Below are 15,486 nucleotides of genomic sequence, written 5' to 3' on the forward strand. Positions count from 1 at the left end.
TAACTTTAAACAGCCAGTCAGGATTTTGTCTCACGTTAAAAACAAACTTGAGACCCTACTTCTACCATAAACAGTAGTAATATCACGTATCTATGTGTTAGTCCTATAGACGGGTGCGTGCGCAACTATGGCGCAAAACAGACGGGGTTGGCTTAGATTGTTTATTGACAGCATAAATATATTTGCACGATGAGCACTTGTCTCGCTTACATCGTGACAGTTGTTGGTTAGCTAGCTAGTGAATTTTTGCCATATTAGCATAGATGTGACATCAGTCAAAACACCTCAAAACAACATATGATATTAAGAACAAGATAAAACTATATGAAACGAACCACCTACGATTCCCTACATGGCAGCTTCTTGTCATTGTTGCTAGCTATCTGGCCATCCAGAATCACAACAACACAGACTTCTGATGTTGTCAGCTAACCCGTCTATGGCAGAGAGCCAATTGCATAAGGTCTATCCTTAGGACACCGTTTCTGCTAGCAAGTGCAATTCCACTGATATGATGCACCAGGGATTGAGACACATATGGGTGACATGGCAGAGTAGGAGGCAGAGTTCAGCTTTCTCACGTTTCATTTTTTATTCAACCTTACAGCAAACTGGCATAGATAACAGCTCGGAGTTTGTCCCTCTTTCTCGATCTGTTCATCCCTCGGTTTTTCACTCACATCCAGTTTTTTTATGAGCAGAGAGAAATTCTCATTCATTATAGCATAAGCAGGGTAAGTACAATAACGGCAAAAGACATGAAAATATGAACAATGTTATAAGGGGATTTTAGGATGTGAAGTTGCATCCAGTTCCTCCCTGTTACAATGCAGTTCAATAACTTGAGTATACAGGCAACGTGGTGATTTGAATAATGTGAATTTTGTGTTGACTAAATAAATTGTCTCTCTGCTTGTTCTCCAGGTTCACGCCACCCGTACCAACAGCATGTGCATCGCTGGCGGCTTCACCCACATGATCCGTGAGGGCGGCATGAGGTCGCTATGGCGAGGCAATGGCATGAACGTCATCAAGATTGCCCCAGAGTCGGCCATCAAGTTCATGGCTTACGAGCAGGTAAACCTATCGTTCAGCACCCTTACTTTGACATGATGGGACCCTTTCTAGTGTTGTCAATTGAAGCCAACAGCTCTGTAGTTTACGATCCTTCGGGCAACTAATAGAAATAGAGATAAAATGAATCACTAACCTTTGAACATCATCAGATGACACTCATATGACATCATGTTACACAATACATTTATGTTTTGTTCGATAATGTGCATATTTATATCCACAAATCTCGGTTTACATTGGCGCCATGTTCAGAAATGCCTCCAAAATATCCGGAGTAATTACAGAGAGCCACGTCAAATAACAGAAATACTCATCATAAACTTTGATGAGAGATACATGTTTTACATATAATTAAAGATTACTTTACGTAAAAAGCACACCATGCAATAATCTGAGACGGCGCTCAGATTTAACAACATTTCTCCGCCATGTTGGAGTCAACAGAAATACGAAATTACATCATAAATATTCCCTTTGATTATCTTCATCAGAATGCAGTGCCAGGAATCCTAGTTCCACAATAAATTGTTGTTTTGTTCGATAATGTCCATTACTTATGTCCAATTAACTAATTTTGCTAGCATGTGTAGTACACGTGTCCAAACGCTCACGCAGATGCAGGCAAACGTCGGACGAAAACTTCAAAAAGTTATATTACAAGTCGAATAAACTGGTCAAACTTAGTAGAGAATCAATCTTCAGGATGTTGTTATCATATATATCCAATAACGTTCCAACCGGAGCATTCTTTTCAGTCTCTATAAGTAATGGAACGTATGGCGATATCATGAGGAAAGTGCGTGACCAAGAACTGGCACTCTGCCAGACCACTGACTCAAACACCTCCCATCCGGTCCCACAACACAGCATAAGCTTCATTCCACGTTCTACTGACTGTTGACATCTAGTGGAAGGTGTAGGAAGTGCAAACAGATCCATATATTACAGGGAATTGAATAGGCGATGACTTTAACATCGACCACTCTCAGAATTCTCACTTCCTGTTTGGATTACCTGCATTATGAGTTCTGTTATACTCACAGACATCATTCAAACAGTTTTAGAAACTTCAGAGTGTTTTCTATCCAATAGTAATAATAATATGCATATATTAGCATCTGGGACAGAGTAGGAGGCAGTTCACTATGGGCACGCAATTCATCCAAAAGTGAAAATGCTGCCCCCTATCACAAAGAAGTTAACAAGTTTGTCTTAACTAGGTCCTCATGTCCTAGTTGTTCAGAACTGACACTAACAATAGTTGTTGTTGTCCAGATCAAACGGTTGATAGGCAGCAACCAGGAGACCCTGGGCATCCTGGAGAGGTTTGTGGCTGGATCCCTGGCTGGAGCCATCGCTCAGAGCAGCATCTACCCCATGGAGGTGTTAAAGACCCGCCTAGCCCTGAGGAAGACGGGACAGTTCTCTGGCATCGCTGACTGCGCCAAACACATCTTCCGGAAGGAGGGCATGGCCGCCTTCTACAAGGGCTACATTCCCAACTTGATAGGCATCATCCCCTACGCTGGCATTGACCTGGCCGTCTACGAGGTGGGTGGGTGTGAGTGAGTGAATGGAGGGAATTGAAAGGAAGTTGTTTAATACTATTAGTTTCACTGTCATTCTTATATCTTGCTACCACACATCTACTTTCTCTACAACTAACGTCATTGTCTATTTCTTTCTCCCATCTCCTCCCTTCATCCAGACTCTGAAGAACTCGTGGCTGCAGCGCTACGCCACAGACAGTGCAGACCCGGGGGTGTTTGTCCTTTTAGCCTGCGGTACCACTTCCAGCACCTGTGGCCAGCTGGCTAGCTACCCCCTGGCCCTGGTCAGGACCCGCATGCAGGCACAAGGTACGCCCTCTGCCCATTTCTATTTGGAGTTTCATTAGATCACTTGCATAGAATTAATTTTTGACAGTGTTGGTTCATGGACCAACCATAATCGGTGGTACAATGGAATGTGTTAATTGGGGATGCATAATACGTCTGTCTCCGTACTGGTAGAGGGGTACAGGGGTAGTGTATTTTATATATAGTTGCCATATCAGATAGTTGTCGACATTCTGAGATTTCCATACCCAACAACAAAATGTTCTGTCAAGATAGAACTGCCAAAGGGGGAGGAGTTGCAATCTACTCCAGAGATACACTGCAAAGTTCTGTCATACTTTCCAGGTCTATGCCCAAACAGTTTGAGCTTCTAATTTTAAAAATGTATCTCTCCAGAAATAAGTCTCTCGTCGTGCCCTGGTCACCATATGTGAATTGATTGCCCACCATCTATCTTCAGAGTTCGTTCTGTTAGGTGACCTAAACTGGGATATGCTTAACACCCCGGCAGTCCTACAATCTAAGCTAGATGCCCTCAATCTCACATAAATTATCAAGGAACCCATCAGGTACAACCCCAAATCTGTAAACATGGGCACCCTCATAGATATTATCCTGACCAACTTGCCCTCCAAATACACCTCTGCTGTTTTCAATCAGGATCTCAGCGATCACTGCCTCATTGCCTGCATCCACTATGGGTCCGCGGTCAAACGACCACCCCTCATCACTGTCAAACGCTCCCTAAAACACTTCTGCGAGCAGGCCTTTCTAATTGACCTTGCCCGGGTATCTTGGAAGGATATTGACCTCATCCCGTCAGTCGAGGATGCCTGGTCGTTCTTAAAAAGTAATTTCCTCACCATCTTCAATAAGCATGCCCCTTTAAAAAAAAATTGAACTAAGAACAGATATAGCCCTTGGTTCACTCCAGACCTGACTGCCCTCGACCACCACAAAAACATCCTGTGGCGGACTGCACTAGCATCGAATAGTCCCCGCGATATGCAACTTTTCAGGGAAGTCAGGAACCAATACACGCAGTCAGTCAGGAAAGCAAAGGCTAACTTTTTCAAACAGAAATTTGCATCCTGTAGCTCTCACTCCAAAAAGTTTTGGGACACTGTAAAGTCCATGGAGAATAAGAGCACCTCCTCCCAGCTGCCCACTGCGCTGAGGCTAGGTAACACTGTCACCACCATTAAATCCACGATAATCGAGAATTTCAATAAGAATTTCTCTACGGCTGGCCATGCTTTCCTCCTGGCTACCCCAACCCCGGTCAACAGCTCCGCAGCTACTTGCCCAAGCCTCCCCAGCTTCTCCTTCACCCAAATCCAGATAGCAGATGTTCTGTGAAAGAGCTGCAAAACCTGGACTCGTACAAATCAGCTGGGCTAGACAATCTGGACCATCTCTTTCTAAAATGATCCGCCAAAATTGTTGCAACCCCTATTACCAGTCTGCTCAACCTCTCTTTCATATCGTCCGAGATGCCTAAAGATTGGAAAGCTGCCGCGGTCATCCCCCTCTTGAAGAGGGGTGACACTCTAAACCCAAACTGTTATAGACCTATATCCATCCTGCCCTGCCTTTCTAAAGTCTTCGAAAGCCAAGTTAATAAACAGATCACTGACCATTTCGAATCCCACCGTACCTTCTCCGCTATGCAATCTGGTTTCAGAGCTGGTCATGGGTGTACCTCAGCCACAATCAAGGTCCTAAACGATATCATAACCGCCATCGATAAAAGACAGTACTGTGCAGCCGTCTTCATCGACCTGGCCAAAGGCTTTCGACTCTGTCAATCACCGTATTCTTATCGGCAGACTCAACAGCCTTGGTTTCTCAAATGACTGCCTCGCTTGGTTCACCAACTACTTCTCAGACAGAGTTCAGTGTGTCAAGTCGGAGGGCTTGTTGTCCGGACCTCTGGCAGTCTCTATGGGGGTACCACAGGGCTCAATTCTCGGGCCGACTCTTTTCTCTGTATATATCAACGATGTTGCTCTTGCTGCGGGTGATTCCCTGATCCACCTCTACGCAGGCGACACCATTCTGTATACATCTGGCCCTTCTTTGGACACAGTGTTAACTAACCCCCAAACAAGCTTCAATGCCATACAACACTCCTTCAGTGGCCTCCAACTGCTCTTGAACGCTAGTAAAACCAAATACATGCTTTTCAACCGTTCGCTAGCCGCACCCGCCTGCCCCGACTAGCATCACTACTCTAGACGGTTCTGACTTAGAATATGTGGACAACTACAAATACCTAGGTGTCTGGCTAGACTGTAAACTCTCCTTCCAGACTCATATTAAACATCTCCAATCCAAAATTAAATCTAGAATCGGCTTCCTATTTCGCAACAAAGCCTCCTTCACTCACGCCGCCAAACAAAACTTACTATCCTACCGATCCTCGACTTCGGCGATGTCATTTACAAAATAGCTTCCAATACTCTACTCAGCAAACTGGATGCAGTCTATCACAGTGCCATCCATTTTGTCACCAAAGCCCCTTATACCACCCACCACTGCGACCTGTATGCTCTAGTCAGCTGGCCCTCGCTACATATTAGTTGCCAGACCCACTGGCTCCAGGTCATCTATAAGTCTATGCTAGGTAAAGCTCTGCTTTATCTCAGTTCACTGGTCACGATAACAACACCCACCCGTAGCACGCGCTTCAGCAGGTATATCTCACTGGTCATCCCCAAAGCCAACACCTTCTTTGGCCGCCTTTCCTTCAAGTTCTCTACTGCCAATGACTGGAACGAATTGCAAAAATTGCTGAAGCTGGAGACTTATATTTCCCTCACTAACTTTAAACATCAGTTATCTGAGCAGCTAACCGATTGCTGCAGCTGTACATAGCCCACCCAATCTAACTACCTCATCCCCATATTGTTTTATTTACTTTTCTGCTCTTTTGCACACCAGTATTTCATCACCATCTGCTCATCTATCACTCCAGTGTTAATTTGATCAATTGTAATTACTTCGCTACGATGGCCTATTTATTGCCTTACCTCCTCACGCCATTTGCACACACTGTATATAGACTTTCTTTTTTCCCCTATTGTGTTATTGACTGTACGCTTGTTTATTCCATGTGTAACTCTGTGTTGTTGTTTGTGTCGCACTGCTTTGCTTTATCTTGGCCAGGTCGCAGTTGTAAATGAGAACTTGTTCTCAACTAGCTTACCTGGTTTAATAAAGGTCCAACATTTTTTGGGGGACTTTTCCAGATCGGTACACCCCTAGTGTTGATGTGTATTTCTTGTCTCTCATCCATCTTCCTCTCATGTTGTGTCCCCTCAGCCACCATCGAGGGCGGTCCCCAGATGACCATGTCAGGGCTGTTTAAACACATCGTGAAGACTGAAGGTGTGTTCGGACTCTACCGGGGCCTGGCCCCCAACTTCATGAAGGTCATTCCAGCAGTCAGCATCAGCTACGTGGTCTACGAGAACCTCAAGATAAGCTTGGGGGTCGTGTCTCGGTGATGACCAGGAGGAAAGGGAGGGAGCTCCTCCCCTAAAAGCCAAAGGGTTCTTTTTTGCTTTTCTTTTTGGAGAGAAAAAGAGGAGAGCGAGGAGTAGGAGACTGAGTGAGAAGAGTTTCCAAGCAGCGGAGCAGGTGACTAGGAAAGAAGGGGTTGTTGCTGGGACTGTTGGAAACGTTGTCTCATTCTGTGAATGTTATGAGGACAGGTGGGTCGAGGTGGATGGAAGGGGGAGATATATACTACAACACTAACAACTAAAACGGGGTTCTCCAACCCTGTTCCTGGAGAGCTACCGTCCTGCAAAAACTCCAGGAGGGTAGCTCCAACCCCCCCACCAGGAACAGGGTTGGAGAACTTTGGACTAAAAGAAGTGATGGACGGATGTGGATGGACACTGTGACTTGGAGGGAGGTATGGGGATCCTCTCTCATAGATGTAACCTTTAATCATCATTATTTAATGTGTTATTTTGTTATCAGTCCAGAGGCACTTCACCATGAGTCCACTGTTGGCTTTTTTTTAAATCAAACACGAAGACCCAGGTTAACTAAAAAGCAATCTCTTCACTGGAACACCAACATTCTCCAACCAGCTTGAAGTTTGCTAATAATAATGTATTTAGGGACCAAGAAGCCGCTTTTGTTCGTGACTGTTGCATTGTGGCAGGTTTGTGGGAACTGGGGACTGACAAAATCAACTGGGGGAACACATATCAAGTAAATGTTTGACCCTTCGTCCCATAGTACTATCCTATAGGTGGCAGTATTGGTTAACCTATCTGGCTTGTGAAAGACAACCAAAGCCCAATTCACGACAAAGGGCTTTATTGATTGTCATCTAAAATGTTCTTATGTATTATCTGTTCCCCTTTAACGCAGCACTCCCCAATTCGGCAACTATTAGGGCACTAGCTGTGGCAAATTTGTCTCGAGAGAGAAAAACCTCAACTCAGAATTTTGGTTTAACTGATTCATTCCTGTATTGTTTTGCCCCATTCAAAAGAAATCCAAACTGTGGTTTTCCTTTTTCTCATTGTTTGACTTGATAAGAATGTTAAACTGATTTGAACTGAAAAGGTGATACAGGTTGAATGCCCATAGTGTCTTATTGTCCACTTAGTCTTAAAACAGCTGGTAAGAAGATGTGTGTGTCTTGATGCTAATTTATTTTCGTATTGTAACCAGATATTTATTTAAATGTGGTCCGTACAGGCAGCACTAAAATAATAGATGCTGCTAGCATATAAGTTTAGTTACAATACTATAACAACATATTCAGCAACTGTTTATATATTGTATTTAGCAATTATGATGCAACACACAATGATTAGCCTACCTATTGATCAAGGTTTGGGGTGTTACGTTGTCACTACCTGTTTAACATTTCGGACAGGAAGTCCTGATTTGACATTTGTTCCTCCGGACCTTCCCTGCACCTGAAGTCTACAGTCTGTAAATGTGTGAATTTCCAGGGTGCAGGATATTCCATGTTCCTTTTCAATAAGTCTGTAAGGGCGTGGTGGCGTAGTGCAGCCTTAGTCAAAGTGCAGTGCAGTGGGAGACACCGCATCAGCAAGTGTGGGAGTGCTCTGTCCCCAGTGCCGCAGAATGGAGAAAAATATCTGCAATGGGACAGGGCAATGGTCTGTGTGAATGAGGACCTGTGTGCATGAGGTCTCTCGTTTTGCTCCATTACATTTAAACTGCAATGAGCAAACACTTCTACCACCATGCTTCCTCTCAATGCACTTAAACAAGAAACACTTAATAATGCACTTTAAGGTCATTTTCTTTAACTTGAACTTTCTTTAACCAGACTTGAATCTTTTTTTTTTTACTGAAATCAAATGAGGGATTGCAAATGTAATCATACATTTGACTGAAATGATTAATATTAAAGGCCCAGTGCAGTCAAAAACAATATTTCCTTGTGTTTTATATGTATATTTCCACACTGACGTTGGAATAATACTGTGAAATTGTGAAAATTATAATGCACCTTTAGTATAGGAGCTGTTTGAAAAGACTGCCTGAAATTTCAGCTTGTTTTGGTGGGATGGAGTTTGGCCTTCCATGGTGACATCACCATGCGGTAAATTAGTTAATAGACCAATAAAGAGTTCCAAACCTCTCCGCCCATAACAGCACATTTTTGGTTTTCCCCTCCTAACTCAGACCTTTCCCAGACAGTCCTAGCGAAATTCTTGCTTGAGAAATTACTCTTTGATAAGAAGCTATTTTTGTTTATTTTTGATCATTTTAATTAAAAACAATCCCAGTAAGGTACTTAATTGTTACCCAGAACTTATTTGAAATTGAGATAAAAATGGCTGCATTGGACCTTTTAAGTGTTATATGGAGCATGAATCGAGGCTGATATGTTATTTGTTGTAAGGCTTAATGTCTCAAAAGTTGTTTGTCCTGTATGCTGAAGGCCTTATTTTACCTGAGATCCATGAATTGACTTTTTGATTCATGGACTCAGTTTTCAGAGGATGGAGAGAGAAGTCATTTATTTTGTCCATCCTCAGGGAGAAATTAGTAGTTTGGGGCTTTCAGTGTTCTGAAAAACACATTTTCTCATAATTCCCCCTGTCAATGTTTCCCAGTGTTCACTAGGCAGTGTCAGTTTCCCTAGTCTTCACTGTCCCCTCACTGCATGTATTTATAAAGGGGAAATTATATGCATAAACATGATGACACATGGTTGTCAATATTTGGCTAAAGGCTTTTTCTGCTTGGCACAGCTCCACAAAAATAAGTTATCTTTTACACTTTTGCTTTAGTGCAAATATCAGAGCCTGAATCCATATATTCTGTCCACAAGAGGATGGAAAAGGCTGTGTCTAGTATTGTACTCCAACTAAGGATACCACTCCATACTGCCTGAAATGTAGCTCCTTCTCTTGCATTGACGAGCAGGCAATCGGACTCGTCGCTTTTGTAAACTTGAAATGCACTGCACATGGTCCCCCCGTTTATTGCTTTAGGCTGAAATGTATAGTATCTATATATTAGTCTTTTAGATGGTCTCTTTTGAATCAAAACAGCTCATTCCTGGTATCTAAATATTTTACAAAACATACAGACTAAATCCTGATTATATTTAGAAAAGTATTGAAAAAATATGTAATTGAAAACAATTGTTGTCCTTTTGTAGAATAATACATCTTTGTTGAAGGAATGTAAAGCTAAATGTATTCATGCTTATGTTTTAAAGTAACTCAATATTACATTTTGTATTGAGTCCTGGTTTGAATTGACCACATCTGAATCACTTCACATCTTAAGCACTATACATAGATATTGCATAGCAAATGGAGGATCAATGACTGTCCCAGCCTGTACCAACCAGGCCTCATCATTGACATGGTGGGAGAGGGAGGCACAGACTTCAAATGGGATAAAACATGACCGAACATGAAACTTGACACCTGCAACATATTTTATAATGCTTAGAAATTGTATCCCAGACAATAGAAGTGAGAAGAACATAGTGAAAATTAGTTAAATAATCTATTTCCAGTGAGACAGAGACTTTGCTTCTGTTTGTCACTGTTGCGCAAGGATGGCAGCTGTGGTGTGTTTGTGGGGGAGATGAAAGCTACTGGCAGAGCCGGTATCTCTATGAAAAGTGAGCCTACACCCTGCAGTACTTATGAATATCATATAGGTGTCAGTATGGGTCAACCTGGCTTGTGAAAGACCACCAAATTCAAGACAAAGGGATGATAGTCATCACACAGCCCTACACCTCCACAAACTTTACACATCATTTAAGGGGAATATGCCATGCATGGTACAAAATACAATCTCCAAATGTGTATCTTGCACAGGGGAGAAAATGTAAATATATTGTGATTTCTAAACTTACTGATACATAATGGGGATTCACCCCATTGTTTTACCAAAAAGGCTCAGACTTTTGTGTTTCCACAGCCCGGCTCTGGACCATGGCCTCAGTGGACCTGCTCTGACTTGGGACCAAGGCAAGGGCACTGGTATTTTTCAGCTGGCATTTACATAACAATGTATTTCCCGTTGAGAGGCTTTGAAGTCACCGGTCAGACATATTGGCACTCCCCAGTAGGAGCAGTCCTCCTTTGGAATGAATGGAATTCTACAGTATTTCAATTAAATGTTTCAAGGACAAAATTACATGTATTTCAGTATTTTTTTGTTGTAGTGGGGACAGTAACATTAGTAATCTAGCTCACATATACTTTTAAAGTATGCATTAAGGTGTATGTAATAGAATAAACATGTCAAAAATGAATGTAGACATGAATAAATTCATTTCTATAGCTTCCAAAATGTTTTACAATTGTGGGGGAGTGCCAAGATGGAGGCAAGGTGGCTTCAATACAGTGCCCCCTATCAGTCATCTAGTGTATATATAAATCATTGGCTAACACCTTCCACTGTTAACACCTCACAAAGCAATTGTGTTGATGATGCAGAGGTTGTTGATTCTGCTCTTCATAAGTCTTCAGTGTCAACCCTAGCTATGGAAAAACCGTTCCCCCCAAAAACCTTAACATAATCACTGGCAACACAGTGGTGCTGTAATGGAAAACCCCTATAATAGACTCAGTCTGAGGGTAGCCCCTGGCCTCTGCCTTTGGGCCACTTGTGTAGATCTGGGGGTGTTGGTTGGGCGGGTGGATGATTTAGTGGTGGCTCCACCTTGGGTATTTTGCTGTGTTGCTTGTGACTGACCGGTTCCTTCCAGTGGGGATGGTGGTTGGGAGGTGTTTACGGACAGGGTCGCTGTGTCTCTGGACTGCCTCTGTTCCCAGTGGTTATGATGCTCAGTCAGCCAGAAGAGGATGCCCCCCCCCCCCAAAAAATAAATAAAATTACATCACAGCAAAACACAACAGCCTACGTCTAAAAATATACATCATACAAGACATTACCTTATTACTCTATTATTACAAATGTACAATATAAAATCCACAAATACCACAACTACAGTGTGTGTTAAAGTGTGTGCATAAGCGTGTGTGTGTGTGTGTCTTTTCACAGTCCGCGTTGTGCCTTGGTGTTTTATCTGTTTTTTAAATCTGATACTACTCACTTGAGTTACTTGATATGGCAGAGAGTTACATGTATTCATGGCTCTAATGACATGATGCTGACACCCCAGACCATGACGGATCCTCCACCTCCAAATCAATACCGCTCCAGAGTACAGGCCTCAGTGTAACGCTCATTCCTTCGACGATAAACGGGAATCCGACCATCACCCCTGGTGAGACAAAACCGCGACTCGTCAGTGAAGAGCACTTTTTGCCAGTCCTATCTGGTCCTGCGATGGTGGGTTTGTGCCCATAGGCGACATTGTTGCCAGTGATGTCTGGTGAGAACCTGCCTTACAACAGGCCTACAAGCCCTCAGTCCAGCCTCTCTCAGCCTTTTGCGGACAGTCTGAGCACTGATGGAGGGATTGTGCGTTCCTGGTGTAACTCGGGCAGTTGTTGTTGACATCCTGTACCTGTTCCGCAGGTGTGATGTTCGGATATACCGATCCTGTGCAGGTGTTTTTACACGTGGTCTGCCACTGCGAGGACAATCAGCTGTCTGTCCTGTCTCGCTGTCTTAGGCGTCTCACAGTACAGACATTGCCCTGGCCACATCTGCAGTCCTCTTGCCTGCTTGCAGCATGCCTAAGGCACGTTCACATTTACGTCATTTAGCAGACGCTCTTATCCAGAGCGACTTACAAATTGGAAAGTTCATACATATTCATCCTGGTCCCCCCGTGGGGAATGAACCCACAACCCTGGCGTTGCAAGCGCCATGCTCTACCAACTGAGCCACACGGGACCACACAGATGAGCAGGGACCCTGGGCATCTTTCTTTTGGTGTTTTTCAGAGTCAGTAGAAGGGCCTCTTTAGTGTCCTAAGTTTTCATAACTGTGACCTTAATTGCCTACCGTCTGTAAGCTGTTAGTGTCTTAACGACCGTTCCACAGGTGCATGTTCATTAATTGTTTATGGTTCATTGAAAAAGCATGGGAAACTGTGTTTAAACCCTTCACAATGAAGATCTGTGAAGTTTGGATTTTGGATTTTGACTAATTATCTTTGAAAGACAGGGTCCTAAGCTGAATTTAGGTATGGGTGTCTGACCTGTGTGTTAGCTGTTTGAACAGACAGTTCGGTACTTTCAACACATCAATACTCATAAAGACCAGTAGTGATGCAGTCAATCTCTCCTCTACTTTGAGCCAGGAGAGATTTGACATGCATGTTACTGATATTAGCCATCCGTGTACATTTAAGGGCCAGGGCCCGTTGCATAACGCATCTTAAGTGTTTCCCTTACGGAATCATTTTCCCTTACCTAAAGGGAATTTATTAAGGGCGTTGCATAGAGCCTCTCAAATATTTCCTTAGGTAAGGGCATGCTTAAGGGGTTTTTACGGTAGTTTTGAAGGCATGTGTGGCAGAAAGAGTATCTGGTTACCATCGAGACGGCTTGATTCACTGACTAAATGTCACATCAAAAGAGATGGCTTTCATTTTGTGAGATAGCAAAATAGAACTTCTACAATCAAGACAGGATAACCAAATTACTTAAGAAGATAATAAACCATGTTCCTTGCTACTTTTTTCTCTCAACTTGTTTATATTACATTCTAGTACATCAAGCTCGCTTACAGAGTAGCTATAGCTAACTAGCAAGCTGGCTTTGTAGCCAAGGTTTGTGCACCTTCCATTGTTTAGCTAAGTAGTTAGCTGATTGATGTTTTCCTTTTGTAACCAGAGTAGAATTAAGCAACATTCACCTCCACAAATGTTGTTTACATTGATATCCATACTGAATGAAGTAGTTGATTTTTTATTTAACCTTTATTTAACTAGGCAAGTCAGTTAAGAACAAATTGTTATTTACAATGACGGCCTACCCCGGCCAACCCCTAACCCAGACAACGCTGGGCCAATTGTGCTCCACCCTATGGGACAATCACGGTCGGTTGTGATACAGGCAGGGTCTGTAGTGAACCCTAGTGACGCCTCCAGCACTGAGATTCAGTGCCTTAAACCACCGCACCACTCAGGAGCAAGGGACCTCATGGGTACCCTTAACTTGTTCACTTCATTTAAGGGGGAAATTCCCCATACAAAGTTATGTGCAACTGACTTAAAGTTAAGGAAACTTTAAGGGAAAAGATGAGGGGGGAAATGAACGACGTCCGTAGCTTATGCCTGCCCATACCATAATCCCACCGCCACCATGGGGCACCCTGTTCACCACGTTGACATCAGCAAACCGCTTGCCAACACGACACCATACACACGGTGTACGGTTGTGAGACCAGTTGGACATACTGACAAATTCTCTAAAACAACATTGGAGGCAGCTTATGGTAGAGAAATTAACATTCAATTCTCTGGCAACAGCTCTGGTGGACATTCCTGCAGTCAGCATGCCAATTGCACACTCCCTCAAAACTTGAGACATGTGTGGCGTTGTGTGACAAAACTGCATATTTTACAGTGGCCTTTTATTGTCCCCAGCACAAGGTGCACCTGTGTAATGATCATGCTGTTTAATCAGCTTCTTGACATGCTACACCTGTCAGGTGGATGGATTATCTTGGCAAAGGATAAATGCTCACTAACAGGGATGTAAACAAATTTGTGCACAAAATTTGACAGAAATAAGCTTTTTGTGCTTCTGGAAAATGTCTGGGATCTTTTATTTCAGCTCATGAAACTTTGAAACTCATGAACACTTTACATGTTGCGTTTTTCTATTTTTGTTCAGTGTACAATGCTCTTAGTTTGTATATATTTAGGACTAGCTTTTTTTATTACTTGCCACCCATTCTAAAACTGACTGCAGCTCTTAAGTGTTGCAGGGATTTCACTTACTGTGGTAGCCGATGTGTATAGTCATCAGCGTACATAGACACACAGGCTTTACTCAATGCTAGTGTTAGGTCATTAGTAAAAAATATTTTAAAAGGTCCAAGACACCTATCTTGAAGTACGCCAAACTCTACCTGGTTTACGTTAGGGTGTTCTTTAATGGAACAATCTCTGTGTTATGTTAGATAAACTATATGGCCAAAAGTATGTGGACACATGCTCATCGACATGTCATTCTAAAATCATGGGTATTAATATGGAGTTGATCGCCCCTTTCCTGCTATAATAGCTTCCACTATTCTGGGAAGGCTTTCCACTAGATGTTGGAACATTGCTGCGATTAGGCCTGGCTCGCAGTCAGCGTTCCAATTAATCTCAAAGGTATTCGATGGGGTTGAGGTCAGGGCTCTGTGCAGGTCAGTCAAGTTCTTTCACACCGATATCGACAAACAATTTCTGTATGGACCTCGCTTTGTGCACGGGGGCATTGTCATGCTAAAACAGGAAAGGGCCTTCCCCAAACTGTTGCCAATAAAGTTGGAAGCACAAAATCGTCTAGAATGTCATTGTATGCTGTAGCGTTAAGATTTCCCTTCACCGGAACTAAGGGGCCCATGAAACAGCCCCAGACCATTATTCCTCGTCAACCAAACTTTACAGTTGGCACTATGCATTGGGGCAGGTAGCGTTCTCCTGGCATCTGCCAAACCGAGATTCGTCCGTTTGACAGATGGTGAAGCGTGATTCATCACTCCAGAGAACACGTTTCCACTTGCGGCGAGCTTTCCACCATTCCAGCCGACGCTGGCATTGTGTATGGTGATCACTGATCTTAGGCTTGTGTGCGGCTGCTCAGCCACGGAAACCCATTTCATGAAGCTCCCGACTAACAGTTCTTGTGCTGACATTACTTCCAGAGGCACTGTTGCAACTTTAGCACTCGGTGGTCCCGTTCTGTGAGCTTGTGTGGCTTACCACTTTGCGGCTGAGCATTTGACCAGGACAGTTCTAGCAGGGCAGAAATTTGACAAACTGACTTGTTGGAAAGGTGGCATTTTATGCCACATTGAAAGTCACTAAGCTCTTCAGTAAGGCCACTCTACTGCCAGTGATTGTCTTTGGAGATTGCTTGGCTGTGCGCGTGATTCTATACATCTGTTAGCAACGGGTGTGGCTGAA

The 15,486-nt window shown here is 43.3% G+C and overlaps 1 protein-coding gene across 5 annotated transcripts in view; it reads left to right on the forward strand.

The window, feature by feature from the left end:
• slc25a25b (solute carrier family 25 member 25b) overlaps window positions 1–9,677 on the forward strand; it is a 45,518-nt gene extending 35,841 nt beyond the window's left edge. For all 5 annotated transcript variants that reach the window (XM_071351831.1, XM_071351833.1, XM_071351835.1 and 2 more), the window contains 4 exons: window positions 925–1,077; window positions 2,353–2,628; window positions 2,786–2,936; window positions 6,240–9,677. In XM_071351831.1, coding sequence (XP_071207932.1) covers window positions 925–1,077; window positions 2,353–2,628; window positions 2,786–2,936; window positions 6,240–6,424 — 765 coding nt within the window. In that variant the 3' untranslated portion in view covers window positions 6,425–9,677. The remainder of the gene's footprint in view (window positions 1–924; window positions 1,078–2,352; window positions 2,629–2,785; window positions 2,937–6,239) is intronic.
• Window positions 9,678–15,486: the final 5,809 nt, after the last annotated feature.

The sequence above is a fragment of the Salvelinus alpinus genome, chromosome 18 (genome assembly GCF_045679555.1).
Source record: "Salvelinus alpinus chromosome 18, SLU_Salpinus.1, whole genome shotgun sequence".
Classification (NCBI taxonomy): domain Eukaryota; kingdom Metazoa; phylum Chordata; class Actinopteri; order Salmoniformes; family Salmonidae; genus Salvelinus; species Salvelinus alpinus.